This window comes from Portunus trituberculatus, chromosome 19, assembly GCF_017591435.1.
Source record: "Portunus trituberculatus isolate SZX2019 chromosome 19, ASM1759143v1, whole genome shotgun sequence".
Taxonomy (NCBI): Eukaryota; Metazoa; Arthropoda; class Malacostraca; order Decapoda; family Portunidae; genus Portunus; species Portunus trituberculatus.
The window spans coordinates 18,111,098-18,134,994 of NC_059273.1; the positions used below are offsets into that span (position 1 = coordinate 18,111,098).

Below are 23,897 nucleotides of genomic sequence, written 5' to 3' on the forward strand. Positions count from 1 at the left end.
TCCCACTGGTCGTCTTTCACTCTTTCCCATTTCCATGACATGGCTTTTGTTCACATTGAATTCCATTTCCCACTTTTACTCCATTCCCAGATCTTATTTAGGTCTTCTTGCAGTATTTCACAATCCTCTTTTGCTTTATAACTCTGCACAGTTTCGTATCATCTGCAAACAGATTTATGTAGCTGTTCACTCCTTCTGGCATGTCGTTAATATAAATGAGGAAAAGTATTGGTGCCAATACTGACCCTGTGGCACTCCGCTTTCTACTGCTCTCCACTTGGACTTCATATCTTTAACTACCGTCCTTATTTCTCTCCCCTCAAATAATTTTCTATCCATCTCAATGTGCTTCCTTTTAAGCCACCCTTCTCCTCTAACTTCCATAGTAATCTTGCATGTGGCACTTTGTCAAACGCCTTTTTAAATCCAAATAAATACAGTCAACCCATCCTCTCTCTCTTGTACTCTATCAACTATTCTAGAATAGAAACTCAATAAATTAGTTACACGACCGTCTTTTCTAAAACCAAATTGGCTATTTGATATTAATTTGTTGTCTTCAAGGAACTCGATCCATTGTTTCTTTATTATTCTTTCACACATCTTGCATATTACACTAGTTAGTGATACCGGTCTGTAATTTAAAGGTTCTTCCTTCCTTCCGCTCTTATATATGGGAACCACCTCAGCTCTTTTCCATTCTACTGGTACTGTTCCATTTTCTATTGAGCATTTTATGATGTTGTATATAGGACTTGCTAGTTCTTCCCTACATTCTTTCAGTATTCTGCCTGAGACTTCATCCGGTCCCATTGCCTTCTCTTCATCCAGTTCCTTCATTAACTCTTTTATTTCAAGCTTGGTTACTTTAATCTCTTTCATATAGACTGTCTCTCTATTACCCTGTGGCCTTTCAAATTTGGATTCCTTAGTAAAGACCTCCTGGAATTTATTATTTAATAGTTCTGCCATACTTTTGGGTCTTCCACCATCCCGTTCTCTCCTTTTAACCTTTCTATTGTTTCTTTTTGCCTAATTTTTCCATTTATGAATCTATAGAACAATTTTGGTTGCTCCTTACATTTTTCGACAATGTCCTTTTCAAAGTTCTTTTCCTCTTCCTTCCTCACCTTAACATATTCATTTCTCGCTGCCTTGAAGTTTTCCTTATTTACTGGATTTCTATTTCTCCTCCACCTTTTCCATGCTCCATCTCTTTTCTCCTTTGCCCTAGCACACCTTGCATTAAACCAATCTTTCTTTCCTTCTTCTTTAGGTCTATATTTGGGACATATTCCTGACTCCTGTTTTGTATATTTCCAAAAATAAGTTATACTTCTCTTGCATCGTCTCTGAGTTTTCCATCTCCTCCCAGTTTACGTTTTAAAATAGTTCTTGAGATTCTCAATATCAGCCTTTCTGTAATTTAATCGGTCTCCTTTGTATGAATCGTCTCTATCTTCCTTTCCCTCTTCTATATCCATTTCTAATATTACATGGTCACTCTTTCCCAATGGGCACTTATATCTTATATCATCATTCATTTGTATACCCCTTGTAAAAACTAGGTCCAATCTCGCCGGCTCGTCGTTTCCTCTGAATCTTGTGCATTCCTTTACTCTCTGGTCCATCATATTGTCTATCATTAGGTTCAGAATCTTTCTCCCCAGGCTTCTTCCCCCATACCACTTTCATAATTTTCCCAGTCCACTTCTTTACAGTTGAAATCTCCTACTAATATCACTTTTCTCCTTTCTTTAACGATTCTCGTTAGACTCCTTATTGTGTCATCTATCATGTCTTTATATTCTTGATTGGTCCATGAATTTGTTTTTGGTGGCACATATGTTACAATGATTGTTAACTCTTTTTTTATTAATATGCATCTTAACATACAGTACTTCTGCTTTTCCTTCCCCACATTCCACTTGGTTTATCACTATCTCCTTCCTTAACATTATCATGACTCCTCCTCCTCCTTTACCCCTCTGTCTCTTCTCCATACATTATACCTATTATCCAAGTCTATTTTGATTACCTCATTTAGTTTTGTTTCAGCCAGGCATACAATATCTGGATTTTCTTTCTTTATGTAATCTCTTAATTCTAATTTACTTGATAAAACCCGTCTATGTTCGTATACATCATTTTTAGTCTCTTGCCTTTATCATTTTTAAACTTGTTCCACTTTTTTCTCTTCCTTCTCGTTTATATACCATTTCCTTATCCTGTCTCCTAGAATTCTCCAAAAAAATGCCTTTTTTCCTCTTCTGACCTTTCATTATTTTTTTCCCTTACTGCTGCTGCCAGTTCATTGTATCTCTTCCTTTCTTCCTCATTTCTATTTTTCTTTATATAGATATCCTTGCAGCCTTCTGTTTCTCTAAGTTTTGTTGTTCTATATAATATTTCTTCTGTTGCTGCTTGTGATTTTAGTAGTATTTTAATTGGTCTCGTTTTCCTTCTTGATATGGTCCCATTCTGTTTATTTCTTCTACTTCCTCTTCCAAGTTCTGCCTATCTTCGTCGTTTAGATTTTTAGTAGGTCTTTGACTGATTTCATTTCTTCTTTTTCTCTTCTTGGTCTATATTTTATATTTTTTTTTTTATTCCAAATACGATTACACTTTTTTTTTTCTGCAATTTCTCTAACTAGATTTTCTTTTGTCTTGAGGACTCCTATCATTTTGTTTGTCATATTTTCTTCTTTTTCTTTTAGTTGTTCTTGAATCACCTCCTGAAAATCAGCCTTATCTTTCTTATCTTGGACTCTCCATGCTTGTACTTCTTTTTTAATCACGTTCTGTACTCTTTCCTCTTCTTTGTTTACTAGATCTTTCAGCTTCTCTTTTTCTTTCTCGGCTTTACCGAGTCCTTCTTCCATCTGCTTCTTGTAGTTAGCTACTTCCTTTTTCAGTTCTTCGTTTTCCGCTCTTAGCCTAGCTTCGTTTTCTTCCACTTTTTTATCCTTTCTCTCAGTTTTTTAAACTCTTTTTCCTGTTCTTCATTCTCTTTCATTCCCATACTCTCCTTTATCCATTTATCTAGTTTACGTTCAATAGTCAACACTCTCTTAAGTAGTGAAGTATTCGCCGTATGGAAACCTTCAAATGCGCTCTCTCCCTCATCAACATAGTCATCATTTTCTTTCATTCTTTCCCTAGTCTCATACCTGCATTTTGATGGAATCTTTTCTTTACTCATGATTCTTTAACAGTTGATTTCATGAAAAAACGAGTCCACACTACTTGCCCAGGCCATTGTAAATACTATATACAATAGGTTAGAGCTGGGCAGGATCCGACTTTTTATGTACTCACGAATCTGATTTCTTGGTCTGGCGGATCCGTGGGATCCGAATCCGGATCCGTGGGATCCGAATCCGGATCCGAGTACTTGAGCACAGGGTGGCGTGGCGCTGGATTTGCCTGAGAGCGGGATCCGTCCGACTGGCTGCCCTCTGACGAATCCAAGCAGCGCGGTACTCGTCTCGCTGCGGGACCCCGAGCGCCACACATCATTTTCCTCCTTCAACTCAGCATATTCAATGGGATGTTTGATGCGGAGGTGTTTAATGAGGTTGGAAGTCGTACCTCCAACGTATTTAAATGTTTCTTTACACGTCAAGCATGTAGCCGAATCATCTTTGGTTTGTTCCATATAATTCCATATTGGGGCATTTCTGCTTCGCTTGGCTGCCATATATATATATATATATATATATATATATATATATATATATATATATATATATATATATATATATAAATGGTTTGGACACGTGGTGTCCAGATGTAGAGAAGATGTTGGAGTAAGTGAGGAAAAAAGAGCACATCTGGGACCCCAAAAATTAATTCTACAGAAAAAAAAAAGGCTTACGCAAATCGACGTTGAGATCGCTGCCACTCCCCAAGAACTGTTTCCCCTGTGCAGGGTGTTGTTGGAAGTGAGGCTTGAATACTTGTAATGATTTAATTTGATCGCAATTCTGCATAGTCTTTTTAAGATTAAACTATATGACGCTTCGGCATCGTCACCCGAGGAAGACATCTTGTTGGGTAGCTGTTTATTTAAATTCACTTCCCGCCAACCAGCCGATACTTCTCAGTCGCTATGTGTGAACGTGTTATGACTAGAAGGGCTCTGTCGATACATCTTGCGACTCGCAATTTCGGTCGTATATTGACACGTGTGAAGCCACCAGTTACGTTCACCGGTTAAACGGGTAAGATTGGCATCGGGGAGCCGGTGAACAATAACAATAAAAAGAAACACTGCAGGTTCAACTGGTGAGGAAATTGCAGGTTCAACTGGTGAGGAAATGCAAAGGGGGCACTTTAAAAAGCTATCTTATTAACCCATAATGAAACTGACACACATAGATATAACATGAAACATGAAACACATATATAACATGAAACACAAGAAAATGACATACACATATAACACAGAAATAAATACAACAATAAAGAACCCAACTTAATACCTAACAATAATCCTAATCCTATATGGAGGCAATGTGGAAAACACGGGACGAGGGGAAGTGATACTTATGCGGTGTCGCAGTGGTGAAGTGCTGGGTGATGGTTGATCCCACGGTAGACCCAAGAGGCGTTGTGTTCACTGGTTGAGGCCTGGACCTCGACTTGACTTCCAGAAAGCCAAGAGCTGGCTTAACACTTCCGGTTGAGTCGAAAGGGGCCGCGTGAATCCAACTTCGGGACAGTAGCGGGGCTTCATGAAACGGTGACGTGGAGGGTTCATGAGACGGTAGCGTGGAAGGTTCACGAGACGGTGACGTGGAAGGGGAGGCGGAGAGGTGGCGAACGAGGTAACAAGCGGAGGAGGTGATGGTAGTGGAGTATGTTACGGGCGGGCCGTAACACACCTTAAAGGCGAGTTCACACGTGTCAATATGCTTGAAATGCTAGCTGCTATAGAAGTATCGACAGAGCCCCGCTAGCAGGAACACACTCACATAGCGGCATACATTTCTTATAAGAAGAATGTCAATATTAACAAAAGACTGCTCAACTGCAATTAAATGAAATGCCGAAATGCAGCCAAAAACTCTAGCGGCTGGTAATTCCAGCCACTTATTGACATGTGTGAACCCGTTGTAAGGGTGTTCCTCAATAACCTGGGCAGTACGAGTAAACATGGCGGTCCGAAAACCACAAACATATCTATCAAATCTGAGTTTTTTTGCTAAAGTCTTACGTAATTTTCAAGTAAACATATAACATATTATCATTATTTCTTATGCAAGAGGGAGCTTTGCCAAGGGCAACAAAACATTGAAAAAAGGCCCACTGAAACTGCAGGTTCCCTAAAAGATTTTAAAGGAATTAGCCAAAAAATAGGGACAAATGTCTTGAAACCTCCCTCTTAAAAGAAGTCAAGTCGTAGGACGATGGAAATACAGAAGCAGGCAGGGAGTTCCAGAGTTTACCAGTGAAATCTATAAATGATTGAGAGTGCTAGTTAACTCTTGCGTTAGTGAGTTGGACAGAATAAGGATGAAAGGAAGAAGCCTTGTACAGCGAGGCCGCAGGAGGGGAGGCATGCAGTTAGCAAGTTCAATAGAGTAGTTAGCATGAAAATAGCGATAAAAGATAGAAAGAGCTGCAACATTCTGGAGGTGAGAAAGAGGCTGAAGAACCAGTCAGAGGAGAGGAATTGACGCGAGACGAAAAGCTTTTGATTCCAACCTATCTAATAAAACTGTGTGAGTGGAACCCCCCAACCTTCCAAAGAGTACTCCATACAAGGACGAATAAGGCCCTTGTACAGAGTTAGCAGTTGGAAGGGCGAGAAAAACTGGTGGAGACGCCGCAGAACGCCTAACTTCATAGAACTATTTTAGCAAGAGATGAGATGTGAAGTTTCCAGTTAAGATTATGAGTAAAGGACAGACCGAGGATATTCAATGTGGAAGATGGAGACAGTTGAGTGTCATTAGAGAAGAGGGGATGGTTGTCTGGAAGGTTGTGTCGAGCTGATAGATGAAGGAAATAAGTTTTTGAGGCATTGAACACTACTAAGTTTTCTTTAACCCAATTAGAAATCTTAGAAAGATCAAAAGTCAGGCATTCTGTGGCGTTCCTGCGTGATCAGATGACTTCCTGAAGGTTAGGTGAGCACCGCATAATAAAAAAACAGTATTGTTTACAAGATTCTTTGTAAACAGTACTGTTTTTCACTATGTGGTGTTCATACGGTGTTTATATTGTGTTTTCATTCTGCACTTGTTTTGAAACAAATAAATATTGAATGACAGAAAACATGGTTTTACTCATGGTTTAATTACTGTTTTATACACAAACTCATGGTCTCTAAAGCAAAATCTTACGGCAAGACACCACAGTAGCTTGACAGGTGTGCGTAAACATAGATCTAAGGTGTTTCGAACATACACCATAGGCGAGTTAAGGGATTGCTACCGTAAGCTTAGGGCTAAGGTGATCGGAGCAACCACTACCACCGTTTGAACATCCCGCCGAGCTCATACTGACTGGTTTTTGGTTAGGACGACCACAACACACACCGCAGGACAGTGAGGCTACAACTACCCTTCTAGTTTCACCCCGTCCCTACTTACAGTTAGGAGAACAGTGTGTGTGTGTGTGTGTGTGTGTGTGTGTGTGTGTGTGTGTGTGTGTGTGTGTGAGAGAGAGAGAGAGAGAGAGAGAGAGAGAGAGAGAGTGTGTGTGTGTGTGTGTGTGTGTGTGTGTGTGTGTGTGTGTGTGTATTGACCTCGGTCGTCTGCTGGTCACCCAGCCAGCCTTCCCCATTACGGAGCGAGCTCAGATCTCATACACCGATCTTCGGGTAGGACTAAGACCACAACACACTCCACACACCGGGAAAGCGAGGCCACAACCCCTCGAGTTGCATCCCGTACCTACTTGCTGCTAGGTGAACAGGGGCTACACATTTAAGAGGCTTGCCCATTTGCTTCGCCGCGCCCGGGACTCGAACCCAGGCCTTTTCGGTTGTGAGCCCAGTGTGTGTGTGTGTGTGTAATAATAATAATAATAATAATAATAATAATACGGTTTATTAGACATTGCAGCCCGAAGGCTGAAAATTTACAGAAAAGGGGTGGATGTATTTGTACAAACTGAAAAACAAAACAATTAAAGACTTAATATTATACAAGAATAACTTAATATTATACAAGAATAAACGAATGCAGTTGTTGTGTGTGTGTGTGTGTGTGTGTGTGTGTGTGTGTAATTCACTGTAATTCACTGTTTGATCTGCTGCAATCTCTGACGAGACAGCCAGACGTTACCCTACGGAACGAGCTCATTATGTCCGATCTTGGGATAGGTCTGAGACCAGGCACACACCACACACCGGGACAACAAGGTCACAAATCCTCGATTTACATCCCGTACCTACTCACTGCTAGGTGAATAGGGGCTACACGTGAAAGGAGACACACCAAATATCTTCACCCGGCCGGGGAATCGAACCCCGGTCATCTGGCTTGTGAAGCCAGCGCCCTAACCATTGAGCTACCGGGCCGTGTGTGTGTGTGTGTGTGTGTGTGTGTGTGTGTGCTCTCACTAAGTAGTACAAGTAAAGTTAATGTGAAGCAAAGGATGTCCTGCCACTGTTTAACCAAAGAGTTGCTTGTAAGATGCTACGACAACCAATTCTCATCTTCAACCATTCTTTCCGTTTTTTTTTTTTTTCAGGATTTTATTATTTTTTCTTTTACATTTCGTTAATTAGAAGTAAAGACTATTTTTATATGGGTTAAGGGATACATAGCAGGCATTCTTGGTTTAGAGAAGACACAACAAGGCATCAAGTACAGAACATATGTGAGTGTCTGGTAAATCGTCACCATGACGCTGCATGTTGGCTGGTGAGAAAGCCTGCGCGTATGTGTGAGGGTTTAGTTCTGACTATTCATCATGACAAGCATGTTATGTTTACTCTTCTTTCTTTTTTATGTTGGATATCAACATGCGACACGTTTCAGTGACTGCAGGTGAATGTGATGGCGAGGATGTGTCGCTTATATTCTCAATTAGGAATTTCCTTTAATGGAAATGTAGATCATATGCAAAGGATGAGCTGGGCCATCCTAAAGTATAGTTCACTGTCCTAATGTGTGTGTGTGTGTGTGTGTGTGTGTGTGTGTGTGTGTGTGTGTGTGTGTGTGTGTGTGTGTGTGAATTCGACACAACAATCTACATAGAACAATAGTCTCAGGTATCAGGAACAACGATAACGCCTGGGAGTCTTAACACTTTTCAGCTGTCTGTAACTCAGAGATATAAGAATCTCGTAAACACACGGCGATGCATGTGTGTATATATATAATGTTATAATCTACCACAAATCTCCTATAGAATCTGGGCATACAACTTCATAACGCAGACTGTCCAAGCAAATAACATCAACTCCTTCAGTATTGAGATGCATTTCTACCGTAAGTTTTAGGTGTGATTAGATTTTTTTTTTTTTTTTTTTTTTGACATTAGGAAGAGTCTATGGAGGTCAGAATTTAATAACCACAGTCTTCACTATCTCAATCCCCACATAAGTTTTTGAAGTTGTATAAAATCACCAAAATAGTAAGCAGAATGAATATGAAAACGTGTCCTGGTACTGAAGGGGTTAAGAAGTCTACAAAATACAGAGAATGTGTTCATAGTTGTCCTCAGATCCCATACTAATTTTCAAAACACTGAATAATTGCTGCCAATCATCTCGTATTTCAAATCATGAGGGAAGACTTCACTGATAGGAAAAAGAAGATATGAAGGTAAAAACTGAAGATGCGGTCAATTTTATATTTTAATTTTCTGATCGTTGAAAAATATTATTAGATTTCTCTCTCTCTCTCTCTCTCTCTCTCTCTCTCTCTCTCTCTCTCTCTCTCTCTCTCTCTCTCTATCTATCAACGTATCATGTACTTATTATTATTATTATTATTATTATTATTATTATTATCATTATTATTATTATTATTGTCATTATTATTATTATTATTGTTATTATTATTATTATTATTATTATTATAGTAGTAGTAGTAGTAGTAGTAGTAGTAGTAGTAGTAGTAGTAGTAGTAGTAGTAGTAGTAGTAGTAGTAGTATTCTCTTACGTTCAATATTATTGCGCAATGTGGGTTGCACAATATTTTGACGGTGGCCCCTAGACGGTCAATATTATTGTACAATATTTTGGTTTGTGCATAAGATTGTACCGTATGGAGGCGATATTGAAGGTTGTGAGCACAGACGTACAACCACATTGTGCAAACAGTCAGTCCCTGCCAGAACTTCATAACGTCACCCCTTTTTGGCATGATTAGTATAATCTTTGCATTTCACATCCCACAGGGCGGGAAGATCACGATACACCTCAATAAATTCAACAACGAATTCTTTTTCGGCTTTGTTGTCACCCATGATACGCGTGGTTGAGGAGAGAGACAAACACCTTACACAACCGCTGGAGAGAAACTGACAGGATATTGTGCAATATACCCAACAGACGACACAATATTATCCCGTTTGCGCAATATATTTTCAAGTTTTTGAAAATCACATAATATATTGCACAACCTTTCAATATTGCCCACACACGATCAATTATATTGCGCAAACCAAAATATTGCGCAATAATATTGAACGTCTAGGGGCCGCTTTAGTCAGATAAGAGGAATGTTTTAGCAAAGAGTCAAAATGGCGATCCATCTACGTTGCATTTTGTGTTCTGCCTGCAAGCCAACACTGGTCCATGGGAATGTGCGCGCTATCATACGACGTGGCCTTGGAACCACCGGGCTGTTGCTTTCAGGAAGAATTCTTATAAACTCTATATTATGTATTCACAAAAATCATGCCTGCTGTTCATCTCTCTCTCTCTCTCTCTCTCTCTCTCTCTCTCTCTCTCTTTTACACACCTTAGCCAAACTATTCATTGATTTAACTATTACCTGACTGTGTCTAAAGAATACCTCTTCCTCTTGCCCCTCTACATTATCTTCTTCCTCCTCCTCCTCCTTTTCTTCCTCCTCCTCCTTCTCTATTATCTCCCGTTTTCTTTCTCTTTGTCGCATCACGGCTGTAGTTACTTTCATTGGCTCTAATGCCCCAGTGCCAGTACCTCAGTGGACACGGCAGAAGCTACATGCCAAGACTACGAGTTCCGCGAAACTAAGGTAACTGTCATGCATGTACGAATGTATTATCAGGAGTGAAAATTAATAAGGTTAGCACAATCTTCTGGAAATGTAACATTCATTGCTAGCATTAACTTCAGTGGCAAAAAATGTTATTTCTTGTGCGTGTTTTTTTCAGGTTTTCGTTTCGTTGTTATTTTTATTGACGTTGTTTAGTGATGTTGTAATTACGGTTGCTGCCAGGATGTGCGTGATGGTTGTACGACTATACTGTTATTGCATGCTGATGTTCTTGCTATTATAGTAAGAGAGAGAGAGAGAGAGAGAGAGAGAGAGAGAGAGAGAGAGAGAGAGAGAGAGAGAGAGAGAGAGAGAAATAGGAAGAAAAAGGATTACAAAATAGTATCGCGTTATGCTACATATAATTTTCCAGACAACTGTGAAGCACGAGTAAGAAGGAACTGCATTTCGATATTGTGGTTTCCTGAAGCAGCGTGAGGCGCGATGATTGTGGAGACGTGTCTGCTGCTGGTGGCCGCAATAGTGTTGGTGTGGATCTACTCTAAAAGGCGATTTAGTTACTGGTCATCTAAGGATGTGGTCTGCCCACCAATCCTGCCATTGATCGGCCATATGAATTACTTCTTTAAGGGTCAGCGCTGGGTTTCCTTACATAAGGTAAGACCATGGATGAACTACATTGCTTTCCTTGCCCCTGTATAGATTAGAATTGTCAGTATAATAATTTCTTAAGAGCGTGTGTGTGTGTGTGTGTGTGTGTGTGTGTGTGTGTGTGTGTGTATGTTTATGTAGCCATTATGTTTCAGGCACTTTTTTTTTTTCTTTCAGTTTTATCTAGAGTTCCGCAAGCACAAGTTTTATGGGCTGTACGAGTTTTTCAATCCCGTACTTATGATCACTGACCCTGAACTTCTTAAACTCGTCCTGGTGAAGGATTTTGAATACTTCGTAGACAGGCGACGGTTCGGGGACCAGGAAGGCTCCCTCATGACTGAGATGCTCACTAATAAGTTTGGTGAGGAATGGAAAGACCTTCGAGCAATCATGACTCCAACATTCTCCTCTGGCAAAATGCGAAGTATGTTTCATTTGATTTCCGAAAAGGCAGATAACCTGGTTTCTTTTTCTCTCAAGAATGCAGTCAACAATAAACCTGTTGACATGAAGGACATGTTTGGTCGTTTCACCATGGATACAATTGCTTCTTGTGCCTTTGGCATTGAATGCAACTCGCTTTCTGATTCCAAACCCGTGTTTGCAGAAGTAGCCGAGAAATTTTTCAATTTCCAAGGTCTTAAAGCATTGAAGTTGACTTTGATGATAGTCCTGCCAAAATTACATAATTTTCTTGGATTCAAAGTGGACGATGTTGAGATTGAATTTTTCGCAAAGCTCGCCAAAGAAAACATGGAGCTTCGGAAGAAAGGACAGAGCCGAGGAGACTTCTTAGATCTGCTGCTGAACGCGAAAGCTTCAGAAGACGATATCCGTCCAGGAAAGAAAGGTAATTAATTCATTCTATTTCATAGTATCTATATAGCTTGTACTTATATCTCTTGAAATGTGTGTGTGTGTGTGTGTGTGTGTGTGTGTGTGTGTGTGTGTGTGTGTGTGTGTGTGTGTGTGTGTGTGTGTGTGTGTGTGTGTGTGTGTGTGTGTGTGTGTATATATATATATATATATATATATATATATATATATATATATATATATATATATATATATATATATATATATATATATATATATATATGTGTGTGTGTGTGTGTGTGTGTGTGTGTGTGTGTGTGTGTGTGTGTGTGTGTGCTGTTTCTGTTAGCTCTCAATGAGGCCATAAGTTTGGTATGTAAGATCAGAGATGAAATAATGCATACTTAAGCACTAAGTATTTTTCCACAGTATTTGGAGAGCACACGTTAGTGGCACAGAGTGTGCTCTTCCTTGTGGCTGGTTATGACACCACTGCCTCGGCACTCGCCTTCTCCTCCTACAACGTGGCCATGAATGTCCACTGCCAACATCGGCTTCGGCAAGAGCTGCAGGAGCTTGTAAAGGAGCACGGCTCAATCAACTACCAAGGGATCATGGAGGCTAAATACCTGGACGCTGTTCTAATGGGTGAGTATATCATGACTTGTGATCGACTATTTTTCACTTACGTACGTACCTGTTACACATAGCTGCGTTAAGCAGGAGGCACTAGACATCTACCAAAACTATACTTACTCCCAGTGAGGTCTGAAGTATTGGATCATGTGATGCTGGGAACTCATCAATAATTTAACTGTGACTTCAAAGAAAGTTTCCTTTGTGTTTCACAATAAGATGGGAAAGTCACAGCCTGCCCTCTAAAGAAAACTCTCTTTCACGTATAACTACATACACCTAATTACACACACAACCTTCACTCAATATTCCCATTTGAGGACAAGATCAGAAATATCTCCAGGTTGGATTACTCTTCTGGATTGACACTCTCTTCAACTTTTCTTCATTAATTTCTGCAACATTCGCAGCCTTAGGTCTAGTTTTAACTGTCACTCTGTAGAACACCACATGTCCTCTACTAAACCTCATCTTATTTTTCTTCACTGAAACGCGATAGGTGGTGAGGCAACTGACAGTTGACTAATTGATTTCTTCTACCGCGCTCTTTTCTCCCAGAGACGCTGAGGCTGTACCCACCAGGCACTATTGGGGAGCGGGTGTGCACCAAGCAATACAAGTAAGTTCAGTTTTCAGGTAACAGAGTGTTGGATGCCTTTGTGAGTGGTTACTATATTTTACCTTTACAAAAGACAGTGGCTGGTGACTGATGACAAGAGAATCCAAGAGAAGAGGCAGTAGCCACCTGCCGAAACGATAATTTATACTCCCAGTGAGGTCTGATAGCACTCGTTCAGGGGGTGCTATGAACATATCAATAAGGACAGCTGTGACCTAACTGAACGTTTCCCTTTGTGTCTCACGACTCAAGGATACAGTCATAGCATACCATGTAAAGACACAAAACTATACAATACCTAACTACACACATACCCATTATTCAAAATTCAAAATGAATATGACGACTACTTTACCAACTTCGCGAGGTTGGTAAAGGGATTCCACGAAATCCCTTTCTGTGGAGGGGATCATAATATCCCCAGGTCGGACTCCTATATCGGTATCGACTCCAAATGTCTTGACATCCTCTCAACTTTTTAATTAATTTCTTCGACATTCGCGGTCTTAAGTTCTAAGTTTCAATTTGTAGAACATCACCTCTCTCTACTAAAGTTCATCTTCTGACAATAGATGATCAACCCTTCAGGATGTAAACAGATCACGCAGGGACACCACAGAATGCCTGACTTCTGATCTCTCTTAAATTTCTGATTGGGACAGAGAAAACTAAGTACTGACTGGGCTGTTCTCCCTAGATAGGGTGGAATCAAAAGCTTTTCGTCTTATCAAGTCCTTTCCTCTGACTGAATGTCTTTAGCCTCTTTCTCACCGTCGTAACGTTGCATCTCTTGTCATCCTTTATTGCTATTTTCATCCCAGCTGCTCATTTAATATTGCCAACTGCATGCCTCCCTTCTTCCCGCGGCCTCGGTGCACAAGACTTTCTTCTTTTTTTCATCCTTATTCTGTCCACCTTTCTAACGCAAGAGTTAACCCGTACTCTTAATCATTCATCTCTTTCTCTGGAAAATTCTTGAATTCCTTGCTTGTTTCTGCATTTCCATCTATGTATGACTTTAATTCATTTATCTCCCTCAGCACTGGGACACATTTTTACCTTGAGATTTGTGTACGATTAGACCATTTTATTGACATTAGCAAGGGTCTATGGAGGTCAGAAGATTAATGGCCAGAGTATTTACTATTTTAATCCCCCACATGAGTTTCTGAAGCTGTATAAGAATGAATATGGAAACATGTCATGGTACTCAAGGGGTTTCAAGACATTTATCCCATTGTTTTGAGAAACTCTTTTGACCCTGTTTGGGGATTGGCATCTTAGTGGACCTTTTTGTTTAATAGTTTTTGTTTCTCTTGGCAAATTATTCCCTTTCATGAAAAAAGGAATACTGAGAAAGTAGCAATTACACAGTCCATCACTAATTCACTCATGTTTTCTTAAAAATACAGTCACAGCCACTGTGTATAAATTCACGAAGACTAGTAACAAAAAAGCAGGAATATTATGACGAAGAAGGCGATAGGTGGTGAAACACACACTCAGCCTAAGAGAAATGGGTGATGACGCAGGCAGAGAGAGAGGTCACCACTGTGTACTTGGTCTTGGCCTGGCCCGCTGTGATTACCAATGTTAAGTTAATTGTTCGGTGAAGATCTGAATGACTCCCTTTAATTTTTGTTATATACAATGAAATTAAACGTCGTAAAATAATTATAAAAAAATGTAATATTATCTAAATGTATGAACACATGAACACATCTATCAAGAAAAAATAAGTTAAGAGTCTTTAGTGTCAATCAGTCTGCAGATTGGGTGAGGAGTTGCTGCTTCACCAGATTCGCTGTGCTGTAGCAAGTTCGCCGAGTTCGCAGCGCTGGCGTAGTGGATTCATAATAGTAGCTACCTCTTCTACATGCCCTACACGCCTCTGTACTAAACTCAGGTGGCAGTGGATTGGTTTTTGATACTTCCCTGCAAAAAATTATTGTATCCTCCTTCCCCTCTCTCTCTCTCTCTCTCTCTCTCTCTCTCTCTCTCTCTCTCTCTCTCTCTGGTTGGGAGGAATACTTTTATACAATGTAATCATTTCTCTGTACATTCTAGGATTCCGGACACAGACTTAATCATGAACCCCGGAGATTTGATCCAGTTTCCCTTGTGGAGCATCCATCACGACCCTCAGTACTGGCCTGAGCCGGAAGAATTCAAGCCTGAGCGCTTCCTTGCAGAGAACAGAGGCAGCATCATCAGTTTTACGCACTTGCCCTTCGGAATGGGTCCCAGAAACTGCATCGGTAAGACAATTTGGTGTGGGCAGATTTAAGAGTGGTATCATTATAGCTATTAAAAGTACTATTATGATAGTGTATAGAGAACACGATCAAATGCAAGAACTAGAGAAATACACCATTAAATATATTGAATCTTTGCCAAACGCTTTGATTTACAGTAGAACTAGATCAATCTCGCTCTGGCAGAAGAAAAACACTTTTCTAATTTTTTTATTTTTATTTTGTGGCATGAATAACTTTGTGTACTCTATTGTTGTATTCATTACTAACATTGCTCATAGGATTTTCAAAGACTGACTTCAATAGCAGGTATATCACGTCAGCTAAGGTAAAAAAAAAAAATAATATTTTACTACAGTTACAGTACAGAGTAGCAGGGAAGTACACGTGGTACAATGTGGCAAGAGTGCATTATTATTATTACTATTATTATTATTATTATTATTATTATTATTATTATTATTATTATTATTACTATTATCATCATTATTAATATTATTGCTTTATTATTATTATTATTATTATTACCATTATTATTATTATTATTATTATTATTATTATTATTATTATTATCATTATCATTTTATTATTGTTGTTATTATTATTGTCATTATTATTATTATTATTATTATTATTATTATTATTATTATTATTATCATTATTATTATTAATTTTATTATTATTACTATTATTATTATTAAGTTCTATTATTATTATCATTATTTCTTTCTTTCTTTTTTTTCTTGTTCTTCTTGTTCTTGTTCTTCTTGTTCTTGTTCTTCTTCTTGTTCTTCTTCTTCTTCTTCTTCTTCTTCTTCTTCTTCTTCTTTGGTATTATTATTATTATTATTATTATTATTATTATTATTATTATTATTATTATCATTATTATTATTATTATTATTATTATTATTATATTATTATTATTATTATTATTATTATTATTATTGTCATTATCAACATCATCAACATTATTGTTCTGGGGTGATATTCCTCCAATTATTATTATTATTATCATTATTAATATTATTATTATTATTATTATTATTATTATTATTATTATTATTATTATTATTATTATTATCATTATTAATAATATTATTATTATCATCATCATTATTATTTCTATATTGTTATCAATATTGTTATTATTATTATTATTATTATTATTATTATTATTATTATTATCATTATTATTATTACTATTATTATTATTATTGTTATTATTATTATCATTATTATAATAATTATCATTATAGTTGTTGTTGTTGTTGTTGCTGTTGTTTTTGTTACGTTGTTGTTGTTACTCTAAATAACAATTTTCCTTCAGCCATGAGATTCGCCCTTATGGAAGCCAAGGTTGCCCTGGCTCAACTCATCTTGGCAGCCGAGATAAAGCTGGCACCAGGACATGAAAAGATGGAACTCCAAGACTCTCCCTTCTTAATGAGACCTAAGGATGGCGTGATGCTGATGCTTACGCCACTTCAAAAAGATTAAAATAACTTATGTTATTTTAGAGGTTATTTTAGAGGGTAGCCAGAGCCTGAGGGTCGAGGAGTGAACGTCAGTAAGTAACTTGTGTACTAGCATCGATTCCCAATCAGCACATGCTGAATACACATCAAGAACATTTCGTTCCACCTTGCTAAACACAAATGAATAAATTAACTAAAAAAGCTCTAGACCTCAGACTTTCTTGTGTTGAAGTTCAATCACATCTCATCACTTGATAGCACGCATATTTCAGTGTCTAATGATGTTTGGTCTGGTCTTACTGAGAACGCACTTTAGTGATGGAAATTATTCCTGCTTACTATATTTTTGTTTATTGCTGTACACCATTAGTAAACTTATCATTGATCGCAAAAATCTTATTGTGGTCTCTGTTTAACGCTTCAGAGTTGTAATGTATCATGCTATTGTTATGAGCAATAAAAGCAAAACGAGTTCCAAAAATGAAAGGAAAAATGGGTAAATAAAATAGAATATTATAACTAAATAGAAACGTGCATTTTGGAGACGTCTAGCATGCTCATGCAATGTTCAACTTCAACTCGTTACAACTCATATATTTTTGCATGATTTGATAGAGAATATAGTTATGCACGATCATTATTAATTCAGTAGTATATTATTATTCTCCTCCTCCTGTCACATTGCAGCAGCGGTAGGTATGAGGAGCGGTTGTCCTTTAATCTAATCACTCAAGTATTTTGAAATGACAATAACAGTAATTTATTAGAAGCATATTATTTCATCGATAGCACAACACTTAGTTATATTGTTACGCTTTTGGACTCATATCCTTAGCCGGAATGCTGTCATAACAAACTGTAATAAGAAACTCGTTCCAATTTACCTGTGAAGTGTTGTTTTTCTGAGGTGGTTGATGGTTACCTCGTACCGGATAAGAGTAACAATAATCATATTTTTTATAATTTCCTTGTGAAATTCTCATGCAACGATATTTCATGCCATTTATTTATTTTTTTCCCTCTTTGTTGTGGGTGAGGGTAAAGGTGGGTTGACACGTGTCAATTTACAACTTTTAAGTCGATAGTTTCTGACTGAATATCGACTAGCGACTGGATAAACCAGTTGCAAAACAAGACCAACATGTTGGTCTCGTTCAATCGATTTGCGACTTCGTTTACATTGTGATGTCACGGAGAAAGGATTTTAAGATGTGGTGCCGATGTAGAGAAGAGGATTTTGGAATTGGTGAGGGAAAAGGAGCACATTTGGAACCCTAAAAATTAATTCTACAGCAAAAAAAGCTTACGCAAATTAGCGTTCGACGAAATAGCTGCCACTCTCCGATGAATGCTTCCCTCTATGCAGTGGGGTTCTTGGAGGTGAGGACTGAATACTTGTCAGGATTAATTTGATTGCAATAATCATCGTCAACAGAGGAAGACATATTGTTGGGTAGCTGTTTGTTTAGATTCACTTCCCGCCAACCAGCCGAAGCCGATACTTCTCAGTCACTAAGTGTGAACGTGTTCCGACTACAAGTGCTCAGTCGATACTTCAGGCGAGTTGCAATTTCAGTCGCATATTGACACGTGTGAACCCGCCTTAAGGCGAGATGGGGGATGAGTCTTTATTTCTGCTATTCTGTTTTCTTTCACATTCTCTCTCTCTCTCTCTCTCTCTCTCTCTCTCTGAGGGAGGAACAAAAACTTTTTATTTTTTCATCAAGAGTGCAAGCGATTCCCTACCTACATTTACTAGTATCTATGGCACATGAGATAAAATGGAAAAAGATTATAGGACATAATTCACAAGTAGGATGTTAATTTCGATATTTAAAAGAATTTCCATGCACAGTTTTAGGAGAGTTCCAGAATGGTTAAAAGAGAATAGATATTTAAATCATAAGAGCCTTTTCTGCTTCAAGAAAACACGATTTATTTTTGTATTTTGGGGACAAAACATCTTTTTATTTATTTTTATAAAGATCTTGAGAGAGAGAGAGAGAGAGAGAGAGAGAGAGAGAGAGAGAGAGAGAGAGAGAGAGAGAGAGAGAGAGAGATTGTCAACTTCTTAATGAAAGCTGTTTTTATTTCAATGAAGTTCATAATTCATAATTTCCCCAATGTTGCCTCTTGTTATCGTCTAGCACTATTTTCATGCAAAGTTCACTCCTCTCCTCAATTAAGCGCACTCATTACATATCACTCTTCCTTTTCTAATGCAAGACTTAATCAGTATTCATGCACAGTCCTTCATGAATCTCTTTTTCTGGTAAACTCTGGAACTCTCTGCCTCCTGTATTTCCACCTTCCTATAAATCTTTCAAGGGCGTTACGTTTGAAGACACTTTTCTCAAAAATTTTCATGATTCTCTCGAGATTTTGATTTTTTTTTTTTTTTCGTTCAGTACCTCAGTGGGGCCTTTTTTTTTTTTTTTTTTTATCTAATTTGATGTTATTTCTTTTTGCTGTATTGTTGCCCTTGACTGGTGCCGCTCCTACATAAAAGAAAAAATCACACACACACACACACACACACACACTGCATGCTTAATCACCATATTATAAGAAAAAGATGGTACAAATTTATTCTATAAAATAACTGATTTCCAAAAATATGCATGGTGTCAAAAAATTACATCTGTGCAATGACCGCAGAGCTTTTCACCATTATTACATAAGTAGAATAATTCGATTTTACCTTATTGGATAGGAGGATCTTGAAATCCAAAGATATCCACACCAGCTGCTGGCCGCGGCTGGCGTGTAGCCCGAGAAAAATATCGAAGAATCCTGAGTTGAGTTGATTGTCGGAAGTGTAGCCTGGATATCGGCACTTCCTGATGTGTTTTTTGGTTTGGCTTTAGCTGCATCCCCTGCAGGTTGCACCGTTGCGGGCCCTGCACGCTGCATGCTCCCGGCAGCCGCTCACCGCTCAGCTGACATGGTAAACAAACACCACGTTACACTGAGGAACCTTCTCTACACACACCTCCTTACACTGGATCCCAAGGATCGTCGCGGCTCTAAACAACAAGTTTATAAGATTAGATACAGAGCGTAAGTGGCCTGATAAATCAGTTAGTTAAGAATATTTCAGAATAAATTGAATCCCCCTATAATACCGTATCTCCAAATGCTGACCCGTTATTGGAAATAGACAAACTGTGTGGGACCTTCAAGCATGTAATTAGTAAGTAACGCTCTTGATGCTCCAAACAGGTCGGACTGACATCTTACTGAGCTCTTCAGAATGCCCCAAGGAAATGAAAACAATGACAACGGTAAGTAGGAGGACCTTGTTTTCATGGCACTGTCCTATTATAGACGTCCCTCCAGCTCTCCTCTTTTTCCCGGCTCCACCTTCGCGGATCTCTCACGTCGCAGATATGAAGCTACGCTATTGGTCAACAACACACATGCTCCTCCTATTCCCTTATTTGGTATCATATTTTCACTTCCCTAGTTTGTTATTATTCTCACTCCTATTTTCTACTATTCCATTATTTGTTATCCTCTTCCCCTATTCGTTATTCATTTTTTGTCTGCTGTTTTATTTCCACTTCATCCTATTCCCATATTTGTTACCACATCATAATCTCATTCCAGTTTCCTCCTATTCTCCTATTCTTTATCATTCTCATGACCATTTCCTCCTATTCCCTTATTCATTATCCTCTTCCCCCTATTTGTTATCCATTTTTCTTTCTATCTGCTGTTTTTTATTAGCATTTCCTCCTATTTCCTTATTCATTATAATTTTTATTCCCATTTCCTCCTAATCCTCTATTCATTATCCATTTTTCTTTTTATCTCTTCTTTTATTCCCATTTCCTCCTTTTATTATCCATTTTCATTCTATACTCTTTTATTTCCATTTCCTCTTTATTATCCATTTTTCTTCCTGTCTCCTGTCTTGATCCCATTTTCTCTCTTCATTATCTCTACTCTCTCTTTCTCTTGTTGACCAATAGCATGGCTTCATCTCTGTGACAGCAAATTAGCTGAGTGAAAGAGCTGTGGAGGGGGAGCCAGGAAATGAAGAGAGCTAGAGGGATGTCTATATTAAGACAGTGCTTTTTTCATTGTTAATGATAGCATTTATTTAATTGAAGTGATCCTAAGTAATATTATAGGCAAAAATTATACAAACATACACAAAAAAAATTTGTTGATTAGCTACTCTTATGGGGAATTATTAAGGTAATTATGTAGAGTCCTTACCTGGCTTTATTACTGGTTTGTCTTCCCCTTTCTTATGTATATACACTTAAAATGTAAATATAAGGTGGAGTAGAAGTGCCCTCTCCTTGAGTGAGGCTCAAGGCGGGGACCCCTGTGTGGTTACGTTGGGTTAGGTTAGTCGCCATATTTAAAACATTACCTAATCTAACCAAGCCATGTCATTTCAACCCCATGGACACCCTCCCTGCAAGGATGGGTCACTTCTCCTTAACCTTACATATATGTTTTAGGAGTACTGTATATAAAGGTAGCTATAGGCTAGGCAAAGGAATGGAAAAGAATAGTCCAGTAATAAGACGGAAAAAACTTCTTACAATGACAAGCACAAAGATTTTTTGGGGTTGATTTTGCTGTGTTGGAATGAATCTGTTATCCATTTCCATTGTGAATTAGTATGTTCTTATTTACCTTTTATCATGATTTGAGATAAAGATGAGCAACACATCAGTACATAACATATCAAAATCATTAAAAAATCATTAGAAAATATCTTTATCGTCATAGGTGACACACACACACACACACACACACACACACACACACACACACACACACACACACACACACACACACACACCCAGTAGCTCAGTGGTTAGAGCGCTGGCTTTACAAGCCAGAGGACCAGGGTTCGATTCCCCGGCCAGGTGGAGATATTTGGGTGTGTCTCCTTTCACATGTAGCCCCTGTTCACCTAGCAGTGAGTAGGTAGGGGATGTAAATCGAGGAGTTGTGACCTTGTTGTCCCGGTGTGTGGTGTGTGCCTGGTCTCAGGCCTATCCGAAGATCAGAAATAATGAGCTCTGAGCTCGCTCCGTTGGGTAACGTCTGGCTGTCTCGTCAGAGACTGCAGCAGATCAAACAGTGAAACACACACACACACACACACACACACACACACACACACACACACACACACACACACACACACACATGGTGGGTGATACATGCTGTTTTTTCATTTATTTGTTTTTTATGTAAGAGGGAAAAACTGGCCAAGAGCAACATAAAGAGTGAAGTAAAAAAAAGATCCACTTAGTTACCAGCCCCTGTTCAGATCCAAGAAAGTTCACCAAAAAAAAGGGATAAATGTCTTGTAACTTCCCTCTTAAATGAAATCAAGTCATAGGAAGTTGGAAATACAGAAGCAAGTAGGGAGTTCCAGAGTTTACCAGAGAAAGGTATTAATGATTGGTCAATTCTTGCATTAGGGAGTTGGTCAGAATAGGGATTAGAGGAAGAAGAAAGCTTTATGCAGCAAGGCTGCAGGAGGAAGGGAGGCATGCAATTAGCAAGATCAGAAGAGCAGTTGGCATGAAAATAATGATAAAAGATAGCAAGAAATGCAAGATTCTGGCAGTGAAAAAGAGGCTGAAGACAGTAAGTCAGAAGAGAGGAATTGATGAGATGAAAAACTTTTTATTCTTTTCTAATAAAATTGAGTGGAACCTCCCCCTTCCTTTGAAGAATACTTCATACATAGGCAAATAAAGGCCTTGTACAGAGTTAGAAGTTGTTTAGAATCACTCACATTTATCCCTTGTTACTGGCTCTTCCACTATTCCCATGCCATAGGACTGTTAGACATGTAACAAATAACACCTTACTAAACCTAGCCCAGTGAAGGAGACTCTCATTCCTATAATCAAATGATTGGAAGGATTGTGACCTCCTTAACCTCTAACTTGACCTGACATGGTAGACCTCTTGACTGGCAGTAGGAGTCGGTGAGGTGTACAGTGAGAAAGATCAGAAGAGCATCATTGCCTTTGATGATCTAAATTTCTTGTCAGACATTATCACCAGGAACAAGGCCTATGTTTAATGATCTTTGACTTTTTCCTTTTCTTCAAGATGAAATAGCAGAAGACTGACATCATAGAAGAGTCACACTGATGCTACTAACTCGGCATTGTTACTCAAGGGAATATAGTGTTTAAATTTAAAGAAGAATCTCATAGGGTAATCCTTTTGATTTTTTGTGCAGCAATTGGACTTTACAGGAAGTAATTACTTCCTGTTACTAACAAAAGTTGTTACCCAACTTTGTGGACATACCGTAATATTTATTTATTTATTTATTTATTTTTTAAAGTTTTGATGGAATGCATTTCATGCTGTCATAATCTTCATTACTAGGTGTCACAGTGATGCCGGATGCTGCTGATGATATGCCCATGTTAGTTGCCGAGGATGAAGAGGAGGTGCCAGATCTGGTTGAAGCTCCACACCTTCCCCGTGTTCCTGTCACAATTCTCTCTGGCTATCTTGGTGCTGGCAAGACCACACTCCTAAATTACATCCTCACACAGCAACATAACAAAAAGATAGCTGTCATACTCAATGAATTTGGTGAAGGTGAGAACATACAGAGTTGTTTATTTCATACTAATGGTACCATTTATCTCATTGGGCAGATCCTACATTTTCTTACATTGTGAAATATTACTTTCACCATAATTTATAATAAATAATATATCAGAACCAAGCCATACCACACATTATCATGATAAATAACTTTTATGGTTGTATTCTTTCATTATTGGACAAATCTCCATACTTGCTTCACAGTGTAATTGTGAACAATAATGCAAAGACATGTTTACTTACTGACATTGCCATCTGAATTGAGCCGTGGGTTGGAGAGGAAATTAACTGAGACTGTTTTTAATGCCAGGAAGCTCCCTAGAGAAGAGTCTGAACGTGGGACATGGAGGGGAGTTATTTGAGGAGTGGCTGGAGCTGAGGAATGGCTGTCTCTGTTGCTCTGTCAAGTGAGTACCTATGCATGTTACTTCTTTTGTGTATCACCTTTAACAAACTTGTGAAAGGATGGTCAGATGCTTGACATGTGGATGTGGAATTCTATTCTTAAAATCTAGCCTCTACCAATAATTTAATGCAATCTGTTAGAATACCTGGAATAATTTTGTTATCAATGATGAACCACTATACATACCAGATTTGGACAGCTGATGCTGTGAAGTGGCATCAATCTGTTATCAGAGTGAAAGACATAAGGAAAGAAG

At 38.4% G+C, this 23,897-nt stretch overlaps 2 protein-coding genes across 3 annotated transcripts in view; both read left to right on the plus strand.

Annotated features, from left to right (window-relative positions):
- The first annotated feature begins 10,032 nt into the window (after window positions 1-10,032).
- Window positions 10,033-17,517, plus strand: LOC123506022 (cytochrome P450 9e2-like). The gene is made up of 7 exons (XM_045257846.1): window positions 10,033-10,186; window positions 10,581-10,825; window positions 10,997-11,672; window positions 12,068-12,286; window positions 12,833-12,893; window positions 14,961-15,151; window positions 16,479-17,517. The coding sequence occupies exons 2-7, from the start codon at window positions 10,652-10,654 to the stop codon at window positions 16,646-16,648; spliced, it is 1,491 nt and encodes a 496-aa protein (XP_045113781.1). The 5' UTR covers window positions 10,033-10,186; window positions 10,581-10,651; the 3' UTR covers window positions 16,649-17,517.
- A 1,721-nt stretch (window positions 17,518-19,238) lies between these two features.
- LOC123506025 (COBW domain-containing protein 1-like) overlaps window positions 19,239-23,897 on the plus strand; it is a 41,200-nt gene continuing 36,541 nt past the window's right edge. Inside the window, exons 1-4 of one of the 2 annotated variants that reach the window (XM_045257850.1) lie at window positions 19,239-19,686; window positions 19,849-19,910; window positions 23,008-23,226; window positions 23,546-23,642. In XM_045257850.1, coding sequence (XP_045113785.1) covers window positions 19,880-19,910; window positions 23,008-23,226; window positions 23,546-23,642 — 347 coding nt within the window. In that variant the 5' untranslated portion in view covers window positions 19,239-19,686; window positions 19,849-19,879. The remainder of the gene's footprint in view (window positions 19,687-19,848; window positions 19,911-23,007; window positions 23,227-23,545; window positions 23,643-23,897) is intronic. The other variant, XM_045257849.1, reaches the window with a different exon arrangement.